Source organism: Homalodisca vitripennis, chromosome X, assembly GCF_021130785.1.
Source record: "Homalodisca vitripennis isolate AUS2020 chromosome X, UT_GWSS_2.1, whole genome shotgun sequence".
Lineage (NCBI taxonomy): Eukaryota > Metazoa > Arthropoda > Insecta > Hemiptera > Cicadellidae > Homalodisca > Homalodisca vitripennis.
Genome location: NC_060215.1, coordinates 151,513,959 through 151,532,408, shown reverse-complemented (window position 1 = coordinate 151,532,408; position 18,450 = coordinate 151,513,959). Strand labels below are relative to the sequence as shown.

General features: G+C 30.9%; 1 protein-coding gene across 1 annotated transcript; it reads left to right on the top strand.

The window, feature by feature from the left end:
* The first annotated feature begins 7,355 nt into the window (after window positions 1-7,355).
* Window positions 7,356-14,496, top strand: LOC124368624 (protein starmaker-like). Its single transcript, XM_046825861.1, has 10 exons — window positions 7,356-7,443; window positions 8,105-8,197; window positions 8,898-8,990; window positions 9,670-9,762; window positions 10,407-10,499; window positions 11,147-11,239; window positions 11,885-11,977; window positions 12,712-12,804; window positions 13,505-13,597; window positions 14,301-14,496. Exons 1-10 carry the CDS (start codon window positions 7,412-7,414, stop codon window positions 14,395-14,397), a joined length of 873 nt encoding a protein of 290 aa, XP_046681817.1. The 5' UTR covers window positions 7,356-7,411; the 3' UTR covers window positions 14,398-14,496.
* The last annotated feature ends 3,954 nt before the right edge of the window (window positions 14,497-18,450 follow it).

Below are 18,450 nucleotides of genomic sequence, written 5' to 3'. Positions count from 1 at the left end.
CCTTTACCTAGACATAAAATTTGTGCTTACTTAAGTTTAATTTATCATTCAATTAATGCAAATGAATCCAGTCAAAACAACACAAAATGAACCTCAGTCTGAACAAAAGCTCACATGTCCCAAAGATTCAAACAAAACCTCACATGGTCAAAAATTTAAACCTAAATATTTAGTGAACCTAGCACATTTTAGGCTCGAAAGCTTTAGAAAATGTGTTTTGGGGACAAGGAAAAGGTGTAGGGGCAGCTTATTTTTTGTTTCAATTAACAAGGTTGCTGGAGAAGAGTTTTTCTCTTTTCGTGTAAATTTTGATTTGATGGACATGTGAGGTTTTGAATGTTACCTCCTCATTTTTTGTTATTGCTGGATATTTCTTAATGATTTGCATTTGATGGGCATTAAACTATTCATAAGCACTAATAGACTTATTTTATATTTTTTGAGGTTTTTTGAGGTGCACTAATAAATAAATAAACAAAGAAAAAATTCGCTAAAAATATGACTAATTTTTCTTTTACTTTCATTTTTCAGATGCCTCAGAGTGAAGCAGAGTGGAATGAAATCGCCCAGGTATTTGAGGAAAAGTGGAACTTTCCAAACTGCATCGGTGCTATCGACGGCAAACATATCGCTTTAGTAGCACCTTTTCATTCAGGCTCTGAGTTTTTTAACTACAAGGGATTTTTTAGCATAGTTTTGATGGCTGTGGTGGACGCCAATTACAATTTTATATATGTAAATGTGGGTTGTTAAGGAAGAATCTCCGATGGAGGCGTTTTCAATAATACATTTTTCAAGAAAGCTCTAGAAGAAAACTCTCTACATTTAGGTACCTCCCCCACGGGCATTGCCAGGAAGGACAACCCTAACCCCATTTGTGTTAGTTGCAGACGACGCGTTCCCTCTTTCACCAAATATTATGAAACCGTACTCTGGAATACATGACAAAGGATCTAAGAAAAGGATATTTGGTTATAGACTCAGCAGGGCTCGAAGAGTTTCTGAGAATGCCTTTGGAGTGCTGTCTGCTTGCTTTCGTGTATTCCGATCTCCAATGGCATTACAACCCGAAGCTGCAACGAAAGTTACTCTGGCTGCTGTTTACCTACATAATTTTTTACGCAAAACCTCCTCAAAATCAGTTTATAACCCTAGAGGAATGTTCGATAGCGAATCTACGGAAGATGGGGAAGTTACGTTAGGATTATGGAGGCGTGATGCTTCTTCATCTTTACGTTCCCTTTCTGGAGTCCCCAGAAGAAGTACAACTTTGGCTCAATCAGTAAGAGATGAATTTGCCGATTTTTTTATTTCTCCACAGGGTGAAGTGACATTCCAACACAACCATTAAAACATATTATGTTGGAAAGTGAACTTAGTTTTTAGCATAGTTGTTAAAAAAATTAAATAAATAGAAATTACAAACTTACCTCTTCTTTTCTTTGTGTGCTATCCTGAGTATTCCTCGGTTTATTTTTATCGCCCAAAAAATTCATCGGTTGGTAAGCGAACCATTTACTAACGTACGGCTCATCAGCGCCACTCCCTGTTCTTTTCGTTTCAGCTTCTTTCTTTTTTTCCCTCCAAAAATGGCTGGTTAAATTTTTCCATTTGCGCTCAATTTCATTTTATCCACTCCAAAAGACACAGCAATCTCTGTGAGACTGTCGTGTCTTTGGTTTTTTAATTTATGTTGGGAATCTGAACTATCCCATAGAAGACGACGTTCTCTATATAAGTCTATTAACACTAAAACTTGTTCGTCATTCCACTCCATCACTTAAAATGAACAATAAAAAACCCTACTTAAACAAACTGAGTCGAAAATAAAATAATTCGCTTAGTTCGGTCGGAGGTTTAATTGTAACTGAAGCCGCTCGGCACGTCCCCACTCTATCTTTTTGTTCGGCTCGGCTCGGCTTCCTTTGATCTGTACCTACTTTATGCGGGTTGGGATCGGCACGGCCCGGGCCGGCATTTTCTAACCCGGCAAAGCCGCCCGGGGCGTCTACATCAACGCGGCTTAGGCCGCCCGGCCTACCCCGGCATAGTGTGGACCCTGCTTTATATTGTAAATCATCAATACATTGACATTCATTCATTCATCAATACTAGATCGTTAACGAGTAGTGCACGCTTCTAACTTAACCTAAATACCTAAAAATGCAGTAAGTAATATTCTAATTTACAAATTAATTTTTACATCTTATTATTAAATGTTTACGGTAGTCAGTATATGACAAACGTCTTATTATCGAATGTAATAACTACACAGGATAGGCCTACTTACTAGATAGGTTAGAGCCATGATTTCTTTCTAGTTTTATACAAAATCTTTTGCTACAAAGCATATTTATATTCTATTTATTGAAACAAACAATAGGCGAATCTTATTTAATATAATTTAATTAGTATTTGATCAAAGAAAGATAGTGTGATTGATAGCCTAGAAAGTAGCCCTTCTAAAACTAGGTAGTATTCTGAACTTGACAACTACCTATTTATTGAAACAAACAATAGCCGAATCTTATTTAATATAATTTAATTAGTATTTGATCAAAGAAAGATATTGTGATTGATAGCCTAGAAAGTAGCCCTCCTAAAACTAGGTAGTATTCTGGATTTGACAATTACCTATTAGTGACGGCCATGATCGAGCCTGCATTATAGCCTAGTAGGTTTAAATAATCTCTATTAGCCTAGTATTCCTTCCTATTTTGGACACTATGTTTTATTATTGTAGTACAAGCCTTACAATGAATTACCATTGTTAAAGATGGTAGTTTCTATTTGCAAAATGTTTTGTTTATTTATTTGTTTTTGTTTTACTTTTGTTGGTGTTTATAGATCTTTATCACTTGTTATTTATTCTTAGTTTTTTTTTTGCATTGTCACTTATTTAAAAATATTTTATTAACATTGTTGTTCATTTATATATTTCTTGTTTGTTCTTGTTATCCATTTATAGTTTTCTGCACTTTTACTTATTTACGGATAGTTTGTTTTCGCACTGTTATTTATTTCTAGGTTGCTAATCCGCTCAACAATTATTATTATCATTACTGTTATATTGATTATAATTTATACTTATTATGTCCATTGTCAATCATGTCTAGGAATATAAAGTCCAATCGCATGTTTGGCTTGTCCCTGTCATGTCTGAGCACTATGGTAATTGGCTATCTTACACTATGTTTATGGTTATAAAGAGGTCTTTGACCGTTGAAAGGAAATAAACAAAATAAACAAGACGTAGGAGCCAATTTGAACTTTATTAGAACACAACCTATTATTTAATGAAATCGACATATGGTATTACCTTAGAAAGAATTCACTAGGTTTGTTGGAAGTTGAATAGGGAATGGGTAAAAAAAGGATTAAAAATAGGCTACTACAGAATTTATTTTTATTTTATAAAGGCCATATTTTCTAGAACTATTAGATGTGTAAATAATAATTATTAATAATGCCAGCAACTGTTAAGTCATATGTATTGGGGGTTTATGTTTTTATGGATTTAGGTTGGTTGTAATAATACAAAGGTAAATCAAATATTAACTGGTCTTGTATTTTCAAGACTATGTAGATGAAGTGAGTGGAACAATAAGGTATCCACGTTGGGTGGCGATTGAGAATTCATAACTAATTACGATGATGAAGTGGTGGAAATATTTGTACGCAGTTTATTACAGATGCGACCAGCTTCAATTGTTGATCATGGTATTACAAAAATTCTGATTCGGTAATGAAAATGTGTGAATAAAAGAGGGGATTATGTTGAAAATAAGATCTGTTCACAATTGTATGTAACAACAGATGTTCTAAATGAACAATTCTGTTAATATTTGATTTTCCCTCGTAGTTATATCAGCTTTATCCAAGTAGATCGATATAAAACTATTTACGAGTGTGATGGTTGGTTTTAAAAAGGCAAGCTAAGTCAAGTTTTAAGAAAACATTGGTAATTCAATCCTTTTGCTATACTCCCATTTTAATGTCCACAAAATTAGCACAGCTGATAATCAATTCCTTTCTTACGGATAATTTCTCTTTGGATTTCAAAATAAACCAGGTTGTTCTCTTGTAAAAAGTAAATTTGCTCACTTCTTTTGAACTACAATTGGAATGTGTTCAAACAATAAGAATAAATAAATAAATGAAATAAATAAAAACAACATTTTATAGGCCTATAATTTTATTTATTTATTTTTTTTTTTGGGCTAGTTCATGAATTTTAAATTATGTTGACTACAGATGGATAGTCCTCGCTTTTAATACTTATTGACACCTGAAGATGACTGAAGTCAAAACTATACTAGTATTTAATGACTACAGTTTAAACTGTTCAACAGCGATACTTGTTTTTATTACATTTAGAAATAAGTAAATAGATGTAGCCATTTTTAGCTACAAACCAATGTAATTGCCAGCTGGGCTTTGCGTCGCCACTTGGGGCTTGTGTCACCAGGTATGTAACTTCGATTCGGTCTTAAATGGCAGGATTTGACCTTCAGCTCTTTAAATGACAGATTTTAAATAAATTTTCAAATAATTTACAAAGTTTATTAGCTTCAAGGTTTAAAATTTATCAATTGTTTATCCTATATATTATTTGTTATCAAATGAACCAAGTAGTATTTAATTTAAGTTATACGTTGATCACTTTTAAAAGTATTTTTATTTGTAGGATAAAACTACAATTAGTTTCTAGTATCAAGAAAATATAAACTCGTTTCCATATTTTGAGGTTCGCCTAAACCAAATGCAATTATATTTTAATATACTATAGCAGCTACAATGACACTGACACTCGTATAAAAAACAATTCTAAATTATGTTTACTATCTCATCACATACATTAACCATACTTCGGTATGAGAAAGTTCCCACATTGGCCACATCCTATGTGTGGGAGCTGTATCCATGAAGTTGAAAGAACCAATAGTTGCAATAATAATCAATAATCAATAACCTTTTATTCGTTCATTGCAAATTTATGAACAATATGAACACGTCAACAATAGTTTTGTTACTGAAATTCAAATAACTTTAAATAAGAATCAGTAATCAGAATCAATAAAACGTAAAAGTAAATAATAATAAACTTAGCCATTTAGGAAGATTTGTATTGCATTATATTTAACATATTAATGCCATAGAAACATGTCTTTATGAAATAGTCTCTTAATTTTTTTTATAGGCAGGTGCTTCATATATATTTTTTAGTTTTCTTGGTAATTTATTAAAAATGTTGAGGCATAGGTAGGCTAATAATCCTAAATAAATAAATAAATAATCTTTATTTTGCCAAAAAACAAGTACAAAACAGTACATTTTCATATACAAGTACACAACACAGTTTTTACAATACCATGAGTTCAAAATATAACAATAAAAAGGTAGAATAAATTAACACAATAACAATATAAATAAATATAAGGCAAAACAAATAGGAATCCCCTAGGCAAAGCCTGAGCTGGGATCTCCATCACTTGTTTTAAACAAAAAGAATGAAACGGCTAGCAGCGAAACGTAACACATAGTTTAAAAATTATGTATGAAAAAGAGATTGATTAAAAAACATACTGTGCCATTGAATGGAAATTATTTCTTTGTAACTTCAATGGTAAAAATCTCCTTCACTAACATACCAAGTAATTATATTTACAATTCAAAGAAATAAAAAGACACTAAAGAGATAGTGACAAATACCAGTAAGCAAACAAATCGATGTACCAAAAACACATAGGAAATTCAGGCAAGAAGTAAGTGCAAGCGATTCAAAATGTTCAAGACTCAACCTACTTTACTATTTTTAATATTTTATCGACAGCTTCTTGTTCAAAAAGCCATTTTTTCAATTTTTTCAAAAACTCTTTCTGTGTTGTGAAGTTGCCAATTTTATAACTAATTATGTTAAATAATCGTGGTGCAAAACTACTGTAAAATATTTGATGTATGTTTAAATTTGATTTAGGCACACTAACGACTTGGTACCGCCTAAGATTGTAACTAGGCTGTCTTGTTATTGAAAAAGCAGAGCTTCTAATGTAAAACATTTTTAGGACATTAAAAATGTATAAATACCGTAGAGGAAGAATTTTCATCTCAACAAACAGTGGCCAAGTATGTTCAAACCTTGTCTTTTTCGAAATAAGTCTGATGAATCTTTTTTGAAAAATTACTATCGGATATAAGGTAGTACTGTATGTCCCACCCCAGCATGTGATACCATAGCTTATCCTGGATCCTACAAGAGCGTGATATACATTGACTAAAATTTTGTTTAGACCCACACAACTGATTTAATAGGTAAAACTTTCTCAAACTGCAATAAAGCTCTTTTTTAATTTTGAAATATGGTTTTTCCAGGTCAATTGATAATCAATGATTAAACCTAAATATTTCATATTATTGACTTGCTGTAATTCCAAACAGTCACAATCAGGAACAAGCGGAACAAGGCATTTAGTTTCATGAAATTTAAGTGGGAAATTAAATTTGGAGTCGAATCTCAGACTGAATAACATGAACTTAGTTTTTTCGCTTAATATCATAAAGTTTTTGTCAAACCATAACCTTAGGAAAAATAAATCTTTTGACATTGATTGGTAAAGCGAATTTAAGTCATGGTTTGTATAAACAAAAGCAGTCATCGGCAAACGCAACCAATTTACCATTAAAACAACCATTACAAAGATCATTGACATAAATTAAAAAAAGTATTGGTCCCAAAACAGAACCCTGCGGAACACCAAATTCAATTTTCCCTGGATCTCCCATGACGCCACCAATGCTTACCCTCTGTTCTCTCCCCGTGAGATAACTAAAAAAACCAGTCAAGTGGTAAACCTCTAATACCAAGCCAGCCATAACTTATGAAGTAAAACATAAGTCCATCCTTTTTTGTAACTACATGGGATTTATTAAACTTCACACCAATTTTATTCTCTTGATATTTCTTGTTTTGTTAGAAACCTCCTCCTCATTTTGGAAGGAATTATTTACATGTATATAATGTTTTAGACATTTCATTCAACATATTTAACTATTTTTAACTGTACATTTATAAAATTAGAATTGTAATATTTTTCTTAAACAGGACACATATTCCAATTATAAATTTTGTAGACCTTTGTGTAACACACCATTAAACAGTCACACATATATATATATATATATTTATTAATATATACAATTATGGGATGGTTAGTCACAAGCATTTGAAAGCTTAAAAAATGCTAAGCAACTGTATGATATTATATTAAGTAATTTGATTATATTTTTTAAAACAAGGAAATTATTTTCTTGAAACTAATATCATTAAACATTGTGTGTTATGTGTCCCAGACCATCTAGCCAAGCACGCCTGCAGTCACATGACCACCAGTGTAGGAAAATAAGTCAAGATATGTTCTCAGCTAGCAACAACACAGATGAAGGGTAAGTTCTATCAGAGTACTTTTGTATTGTATAATTCTCTATGATAGTGTCAGAGTGCATGTTAGTAGTTGGAATATCACTTTTAGATTGATCATTACAAAGTAACGAGTTAAAAGACGTGTTTAGTTTAAGTTAAATATTTTAATGGGAGTTTTATTCTAGTGAATATAAAGGATAATTGAATTTTAATTATCTTCAAGTGGTATACTGATAAGTAGACTACTGTATTAACAGGCAATTGTGTGGATAAAATTCCAGTTTGGTTTCTTGTTTTGTAAAAAAACTCCTCGTTAGTGCGGTAGGAATTATTTACATGTATATAATGTTTTAGATATTTCATCCAACATATTTAACTATTTTTAACTGTACATTTATAAAATTAGAATTGTAATATTTTTCTTAAACAGGACACATATTCCAATTATAAATTTTGTAGACCTTTGTGTTACACATCATTAAACAGTCACACATATATATATATATATATATATATATTATATATATATATATATTTATAATATATACAATTATGGGATGGTTAGTCACAAGCATTTGAAAGCTTAAAAAATGCTAAGCAACTGTATTTGATTATATTTTTTAAAACAAGGAAATTATTTTCTTGAAACTAATATCATTAAACATTGTGTGTTATGTGTCCCAGACCATCTAGCCAAGCACGCCTGCAGTCACATGACCACCAGTGTAGGAAAATAAGTCAAGATATGTTCTCAGCTAGCAACAACACAGATGAAGGGTAAGTTCTATCAGAGTACTTTTGTATTGTATAATTCTCTATGGTAGTGTCAGAGTGCATGTTAGTAGTTGGAATATCACTTTTAGATTGATCATTACAAAGTAACGAGTTAAAAGACGTGTTTAGTTTAAGTTAAATATTTTAATGGGTGTTTTATTCTAGTGAATATAAGGGTTGATTGAATTTTAATTATCTGCAAGTGGTATACTGATAAGTAGACTACTGTATTAACAGGCAATTGTGTGGATAAGATTCCAGTTTGGTTTCCTGATGTATTCGGGGATTTATTAAACTTCACACCAATTTTATTATCTTGATATTTCTTGTTTTGTTAGAAACCTCCTCCTCATTTTGGAAGGAATTATTTACATGTATATAATGTTTTAGATATTTCATCCAACATATTTAACTATTTTTAACTGTAGATTTATAAAATTAGAATTGTAATATTTTTCTTAAACAGGACACATATTCCAATTATAAATTTTGTAGACCTTTGTGTTACACATCATTAAACAGTCACACATATATATATTTATTAATATATACAATTATGGGATGGTTAGTCACAAGCATTTGAAAGCTTAAAAAATGCTAAGCAACTGTATGATATTATAAGTAATTTGATTATATTTTTTAAAACAAGGAAATTATTTTCTTGAAACTAATATCATTAAACATTGTGTGTTATGTGTCCCAGACCATCTAGCCAAGCACGCCTGCAGTCACATGACCACCAGTGTAGGAAAATAAGTCAAGATATGTTCTCAGCTAGCAACAACACAGATGAAGGGTAAGTTCTATCAGAGTACTTTTGTATTGTATAATTCTCTATGATAGTGTCAGAGTGCATGTTAGTAGTTGGAATATCACTTTTAGATTGATCATTATTTATTTGTGAGAAATAAAGTTTCTTTCTTTCTTTCAAAGTAACGAGTTAAAAGACGTGTTTAGTTTAAGTTAAATATTTTAATGGGAGTTTTATTCTAGTGAATATAAAGGATAATTGAATTTTAATTATCTTCAAGTGGTATACTGATAAGTAGACTACTGTATTAACAGGCAATTGTGTGGATAAAATTCCAGTTTGGTTTCTTGTTTTGTAAAAAAACTCCTCGTTAGTGCGGTAGGAATTATTTACATGTATATAATGTTTTAGATATTTCATCCAACATATTTAACTATTTTTAAATGTACATTTATAAAATTAGAATTGTAATATTTTTCTTAAACAGGACACATATTCCAATTATAAATTTTGTAGACCTTTGTGTTACACATCATTAAACAGTCACACATATATATATTTATTAATATATACAATTATGGGATGGTTAGTCACAAGCATTTGAAAGCTTAAAAAATGCTAAGCAACTGTATGATATTATAAGTAATTTGATTATATTTTTTAAAACAAGGAAATTATTTTCTTGAAACTAATATCATTAAACATCGTGTGTTATGTGTCCCAGACCATCTAGCCAAGCACGCCTGCAGTCACATGACCACCAGTGTAGGAAAATAAGTCAAGATATGTTCTCAGCTAGCAACAACACAGATGAAGGGTAAGTTCTATCAGAGTACTTTTGTATTGTATAATTCTCTATGATAGTGTCAGAGTGCATGTTAGTAGTTGGAATATCACTTTTAGATTGATCATTACAAAGTAACGAGTTAAAAGACGTGTTTAGTTTAAGTTAAATATTTTAATGGGAGTTTTATTCTAGTGAATATAAAGGATGATTGAATTTTAATTATCTTCAAGTGGTATACTGATAAGTAGACTACTGTATTAACAGGCAATTGTGTGGATAAAATTCCAGTTTGGTTTCTTGTTTTGTAAAAAAACTCCTCGTTAGTGCGGTAGGAATTATTTACATGTATATAATGTTTTAGATATTTCATCCAACATATTTAACTATTTTTAACTGTACATTTATAAAATTAGAATTGTAATATTTTTTTTAAACAGGACACATATTCCAATTATAAATTTTGTAGACCTTTGTGTTACACATCATTAAACAGTCACACATATATATATTTATTAATATATACAATTATGGGATGGTTAGTCACAAGCATTTGAAAGCTTAAAAAATGCTAAGCAACTGTATGATATTATAAGTAATTTGATTATATTTTTTAAAACAAGGAAATTATTTTCTTGAAACTAATATCATTAAACATCGTGTGTTATGTGTCCCAGACCATCTAGCCAAGCACGCCTGCAGTCACATGACCACCAGTGTAGGAAAATAAGTCAAGATATGTTCTCAGCTAGCAACAACACAGATGAAGGGTAAGTTCTATCAGAGTACTTTTGTATTGTATAATTCTCTATGATAGTGTCAGAGTGCATGTTAGTAGTTGGAATATCACTTTTAGATTGATCATTACAAAGTAACGAGTTAAAAGACGTGTTTAGTTTTAAGTTAAATATTTTAATGGGAGTTTTATTCTAGTGAATATAAGGGTTGATTGAATTTTAATTATCTTCAAGTGGTATACTGATAAGTAGACTACTGTATTAACAGGCAATTGTGTGGATAAAATTCCAGTTTGGTTTCTTGTTTTGTAAAAAAACTCCTCGTTAGTGCGGTAGGAATTATTTACATGTATATAATGTTTTTAGATATTTCATCCAACATATTTAACTATTTTTAACTGTACATTTATAAAATTAGAATTGTAATATTTTTTTTAAACAGGACACATATTCCAATTATAAATTTTGTAGACCTTTGTGTTACACATCATTAAACAGTCACACATATATATATTTATTAATATATACAATTATGGGATGGTTAGTCACAAGCATTTGAATGCTTAAAAAATGCTAAGCAACTGTATGATATTATAAGTAATTTGATTATATTTTTTTAAAACAAGGAAATTATTTTCTTGAAACTAATATCATTAAACATTGTGTGTTATGTGTCCCAGACCATCTAGCCAAGCACGCCTGCAGTCACATGACCACCAGTGTAGGAAAATAAGTCAAGATATGTTCTCAGCTAGCAACAACACAGATGAAGGGTAAGTTCTATCAGAGTACTTTTTGTATTGTATAATTCTCTATGATAGTGACAGAGTGCATGTTAGTAGTTGGAATATCACTTTTAGATTGATCATTACAAAGTAACGAGTTAAAAGACGTGTTTAGTTTAAGTTAAATATTTTAATGGGAGTTTTATTCTAGTGAATATAAGGGTTGATTGAATTTTAATTATCTTCAAGTGGTATACTGATAAGTAGACTACTGTATTAACAGGCAATTGTGTGGATAAAATTCCAGTTTGGTTTCTTGTTTTGTAAAAAAACTCCTCGTTAGTGCGGTAGGAATTATTTACATGTATATAATGTTTTAGATATTTCATCCAACATATTTAACTATTTTTAACTGTACATTTATAAAATTAGAATTGTAATATTTTTCTTAAACAGGACACATATTCCAATTATAAATTTTGTAGACCTTTGTGTTACACATCATTAAACAGTCACACATATATATATTTATTAATATATACAATTATGGGATGGTTAGTCACAAGCATTTGAAAGCTTAAAAAATGCTAAGCAACTGTATGATATTATAAGTAATTTGATTATATTTTTTAAAACAAGGAAATTATTTTCTTGAAACTAATATCATTAAACATTGTGTGTTATGTGTCCCAGACCATCTAGCCAAGCACGCCTGCAGTCACATGACCACCAGTGTAGGAAAATAAGTCAAGATATGTTCTCAGCTAGCAACAACACAGATGAAGGGTAAGTTCTATCAGAGTACTTTTGTATTGTATAATTCTCTATGATAGTGTCAGAGTGCATGTTAGTAGTTGGAATATCACTTTTAGATTGATCATTATTTATTTGTGAGAAAATAAAGTTTCTTTCTTTCTTTCAAGTAACGAGTTAAAAGACGTGTTTAGTTTAAGTTAAATATTTTAATGGGTTTTTATTCTAGTGAATATAAGGGTTGATTGAATTTTAATTATCTTCAAGTGGTATACTGATAAGTAGACTACTGTATTAACAGGCAATTGTGTGGATAAAATTCCAGTTTGGTTTCCTGATGTATTCGGGGATTTATTAAACTTCACACCAATTTTATTTTCTTGATATTTCTTGTTTTGTAAAAAAACTCCTCGTTAGTGCGGTAGGAATTATTTACATGTATATAATGTTTTAGATATTTCATCCAACATATTTAACTATTTTTAACTGTACATTTATAAAATTAGAATTGTAATATTTTTCTTAAACAGGACACATATTCCAATTATAAATTTTGTAGACCTTTGTGTTACACATCATTAAACAGTCACACATATATATATTTATTAATATATACAATTATGGGATGGTTAGTCACAAGCATTTGAAAGCTTAAAAAATGCTAAGCAACTGTATGATATTATAAGTAATTTGATTATATTTTTTAAAACAAGGAAATTATTTTCTTGAAACTAATATCATTAAACATCGTGTGTTATGTGTCCCAGACCATCTAGCCAAGCACGCCTGCAGTCACATGACCACCAGTGTAGGAAAATAAGTCAAGATATGTTCTCAGCTAGCAACAACACAGATGAAGGGTAAGTTCTATCAGAGTACTTTTGTATTGTATAATTCTCTATGATAGTGTCAGAGTGCATGTTAGTAGTTGGAATATCACTTTTAGATTGATCATTACAAAGTAACGAGTTAAAAGACGTGTTTAGTTTAAGTTAAATATTTTAATGGGTGTTTTATTCTAGTGAATATAAGGGTTGATTGAATTTTAATTATCTTCAAGTGGTATACTGATAAGTAGACTACTGTATTAACAGGCAATTGTGTGGATAAGATTCCAGTTTGGTTTCCTGATGTATTCGGGGATTTATTAAACTTCACACCAATTTTATTATCTTGATATTTCTTGTTTTGTTAGAAACCTCCTCCTCATTTTGGAAGGAATTATTTACATGTATATAATGTTTTAGATATTTCATCCAACATATTTAACTATTTTTAACTGTACATTTATAAAATTAGAATTGTAATATTTTTCTTAAACAGGACACATATTCCAATTATAAATTTTGTAGACCTTTGTGTTACACATCATTAAACAGTCACACATATATATATTTATTAATATATACAATTATGGGATGGTTAGTCACAAGCATTTGAAAGCTTAAAAAATGCTAAGCAACTGTATGATATTATAAGTAATTTGATTATATTTTTTAAAACAAGGAAATTATTTTCTTGAAACTAATATCATTAAACATCGTGTGTTATGTGTCCCAGACCATCTAGCCAAGCACGCCTGCAGTCACATGACCACCAGTGTAGGAAAATAAGTCAAGATATGTTCTCAGCTAGCAACAACACAGATGAAGGGTAAGTTCTATCAGAGTACTTTTGTATTGTATAATTCTCTATGATAGTGTCAGAGTGCATGTTAGTAGTTGGAATATCACTTTTAGATTGATCATTACAAAGTAACGAGTTAAAAGACGTGTTTAGTTTAAGTTAAATATTTTAATGGGTGTTTTATTCTAGTGAATATAAGGGTTGATTGAATTTTAATTATCTTCAAGTGGTATACTGATAAGTAGACTACTGTATTAACAGGCAATTGTGTGGATAAGATTCCAGTTTGGTTTCCTGATGTATTCGGGGATTTATTAAACTTCACACCAATTTTATTTTCTTGATATTTCTTGTTTTGTTAGAAACCTCCTCCTCATTTTGGAAGGAATTATTTACATGTATATAATGTTTTAGATATTTCATCCAACATATTTAACTATTTTTAACTGTACATTTATAAAATTAGAATTGTAATATTTTTCTTAAACAGGACACATATTCCAATTATAAATTTTGTAGACCTTTGTGTTACACATCATTAAACAGTCACACATATATATATTTATTAATATATACAATTATGGGATGGTTAGTCACAAGCATTTGAAAGCTTAAAAAATGCTAAGCAACTGTATGATATTATATTAAGTAATTTGATTATATTTTTTAAAACAAGGAAATTATTTTCTTGAAACTAATATCATTAAACATCGTGTGTTATGTGTCCCAGACCATCTAGCCAAGCACGCCTGCAGTCACATGACCACCAGTGTAGGAAAATAAGTCAAGATATGTTCTCAGCTAGCAACAACACAGATGAAGGGTAAGTTCTATCAGAGTACTTTTGTATTGTATAATTCTCTATGATAGTGTCAGAGTGCATGTTAGTAGTTGGAATATCACTTTTAGATTGATCATTACAAAGTAACGAGTTAAAAGACGTGTTTAGTTTCTTTGTTTAAAGGTTATTTTTGACGATGGAAGGATTGTGAAGGAAACAGGATTTTTCCGGACATTTGCCATCGTTCAGTGAAAACAAGAAAACAGTAACACTACGTTTTCGAGATCTGCAATCTGATCTCTTCTTCAGGTAAAGAACTAACCTAATACATAATTACAAACTAAGTTAAAATAAACAAATCTTACTAAAGCGTTGTGGCACGCCTAAGTCAGGAATCACAACCTACATGTTGTTGTCAACTTCACTAACACTAAAGACATGCACTTAATACAAAACTATACAAAACACTAATCATTAAAAGTAAACTACGGAAACAGGTCACAATGCGTCTTCACTCGTCTACTCAAGCAGATACATCACTAGCAGTAGACGAGTGAAGACGCATTGTGACCTGTTTCCGTAGTTTTACTTTTAATGATTAGTGTTTTGTATAGTTTTGTATTAAGTGCATGTCTTTAGTGTTAGTGAAGTTGACAACAACATGTAGGTTGTGATTCCTGACTTAGGCGTGCCACAACGCTTTAGTAAGATTTGTTTATTTTAACTTAGTTTGTAATTATGTATTAGGTTAGTTCTTTACCTGAAGAAGAGATCAGATTGCAGATCTCGAAACGTAGTGTTACTGTTTTCTTGTTTCACTGAACGATGGCAAATGTCCGGAAAAATCCTGTGTTTAGTTTAAGTTAAATATTTTAATGGGAGTTTTATTCTAGTGAATATAAGGGTTGATTGAATTTCAATTATCTTCAAGTGGTATACTGATAAGTAGACTACTGTATTAACAGGCAATTGTGTGGATAAGATTCCAGTTTGGTTTCTTGTTTTGTACAAAAACTCCTCCTTAGTGCGGTAGGAATTATTTACATGTATATAATGTTTTAGATATTTCATCCAACATATTAAACTTTCAACTTAATAACTTATAATTGTAATATCGTTCTTAACCAGGAGACATATTGAAATGAAAAATTTTGTTGACTTTCGACACACACACACACACACACACACGCGCGCACGCACACACATACACACACACACACGCACACACGCGCACACACACACACACACATACACACACACATATTTATTTATTATACAAAATTATGGGATGGATCTATATGTAATATATTTATTTACCCTCTTGAAAACTTTGTTATTTTAAGCTGATTTCTAGTTATGATAGCCTAAGCCAGTTGATTTGAGAAAGAGAATCAGGCTACGGGGTAGTGTAGCCTACATGGTGGGGAAAAATCTCTCTGGCCATGAGTAAACTTCAGTAAACTTACTTTCTGGTTTACTACATGTAAAATAGTACAATTTGTTTTTTGTTCTAAGTTCCTTGGGTTCATTATAGTCCTGGATAATGGAACCACCTCTAGAAGGAATGTTTCCAAAATCCAGTGTATAGTGAACTGGTGTATAGTAGACATTAAATAATGATAATGTAAAATGGTACAATTTGTTTTTTGTTCTAAGTTCCTTGGGTTCATTATAGCCCTGGATAATGGAACCACCTCTAGAAGGAATGTTCCAAAATAAAGTGTATAGTGAACTGGTGTATAGTAGACATTAATAATGATCATGTAAAATGGTATAATAGTTTACTATCTCAGGTATTGTAATTTCACTTGTAGTAATGGGCAAAAATCTTTGTTACAGACCCGTAAAACAAATACGGAAAGGACCACATGCTCCAGAAAACCTCACCCCCATCCCGTGAGAGTGTGGCGTCTTTGTCTTCAACGACATCAACGTTGACGTCTTCATCAGAAACCTCACACTAAAAATGTTTTTATTATAAATATCTCTGTTATTATAATTATTTCTTTTATTATAAATTTCTCTTTTAAAGTGAATACCAGTATGTTACAATAAATATCTCTTTTATTATAAATTTCTCTTTCAAAGTAAATACCAGTCTGTTACAATAAATATATCTTTTAATATAAATTTCTCTTTTAAAGTAAATACCAGTCTGTTACAATAAATATCTCTTTTAATATAAATGTAATTCTTTTCATGTAATATAGTAATAACAAATTCAATTCAATGTGTAAAGTATGTACTAGTGAAATAAAGTAAAATTTAAAATTACAATTCAGACTCTTTTCTCCTGAGAATCCTCAGCTTGTTCAGCGTGAAAGCTGCTGATGATAAACATTTGCTAGACTCTAATGAAACTGTTCCTCAGCACTTCAACTTCTGTGTTGGATTTGCTTGGTCTGTATGTGTGTGTTTGTGTTTTTGTTTTTGCTTTCTCCTAGTGAGTTTGTAAGAGTAAGTTGTATTCAGAGCCATGAGCAACATGCCATAGAAGCTAGTGTATGCTAAGTCAGCACCCTCCAACCAAGCTGTAAACATCTGCCAGTCTGCCCAGCCAGAAGAATTGTAAGTGCCAGATTCTTTATATTGACATAACGCTTGAGTTGAGGATGAGAAGGTGTCTGTAGTATACATCAATACTATAATACTATAGCATTCCTGGCTCACTGGCTGTCTAAAGTACCATAAATAAATGTATCTACTGATATGTAGTATACATCAATACTATAATACTATAGCATTCCTGGCTCACTGGCTGTCTAAAGTACCATAAATAAATGTATCTACTGATATGTAGGATACATCAATACTAGTATAGAGTACTATAGCATTCCTGGCTCACTGTCTGTCTAAAGTACCATAAATAAATGTATCTACTGATATGTAGGATACATCAATACTAGTATAGAGTACTATAGCATTCCTGGCTCACTGTCTGTCTAAAGTACCATAAATAAATGTATCTACTGATATGTAGGATACATCAATACTAGTATAGAGTACTATAGCATTCCTGGCTCACTGTCTGTCTAAAGTACCATAAATAAATGTATCTACTGATATGTAGTATACATCAATACTAGTATATAGTTACTATAGCATTCCTGGCTCACTGTCTGTCTAAAGTACCATAAATAAATGTATCTACTGATATGTAGTATACATCAATACTAGTATAGAGTACTATAGCATTCCTGGCTCACTGTCTGTCTAAAGTACCATAAATAAATGTATCTACTGATATGTAGGATACATCAATACTAGTATAGAGTACTATAGCATTCCTGGCTCACTGTCTGTCTAAAGTACCATAAATAAATGTATCTACTGATATGTAGGATACATCAATACTAGTATATAGTACTATAGCATTCCTGGCTCACTGTCTGTCTAAAGTACCATAAATAAATGTATCTACTGATATGTAGGATACATCAATACGACAATACAAGTATATAGTACTATAGCATTCCTGGCTCACTGTCTGTCTAAAGTACCATAAATAAATGTATCTACTGATATGTAGGATACATCAATACTAGTATATAGTACTATAGCATTCCTGGCTCACTGTCTGTCTAAAGTACCATAAAGAAATGTATCTACTGATATGTAGGATACATCAATACTAGTATATAGTACTATAGCATTCCTGGCTCACTGTCTATCTAACGTACCATAAATAAATGTATCTACTGATATGTAGTATACATCAATACTAGTATATAGTACTATAGCATTCCTGGCTCACTGTCTGTCTAAAGTACCATAAATAAATGTATCTACTGATATGTAGGATACATCAATACTAGTATAGAGTACTATAGCATTCCTGGCTCACTGTCTGTCTAAAGTACCATAAATAAATGTATCTACTGATATGTAGGATACATCAATACTAGTTTATAGTACTATAGCATTCCTGGCTCACTGTCTGTCTAAAGTACCATAAATAAATGTATCTACTGATATGTAGGATACATCAATACTAGTATAGAGTACTATAGCATTCCTGGCTCACTGTCTGTCTAAAGTACCATAAATAAATGTATCTACTGATATGTAGGATACATCAATACTAGTATAGAGTACTATA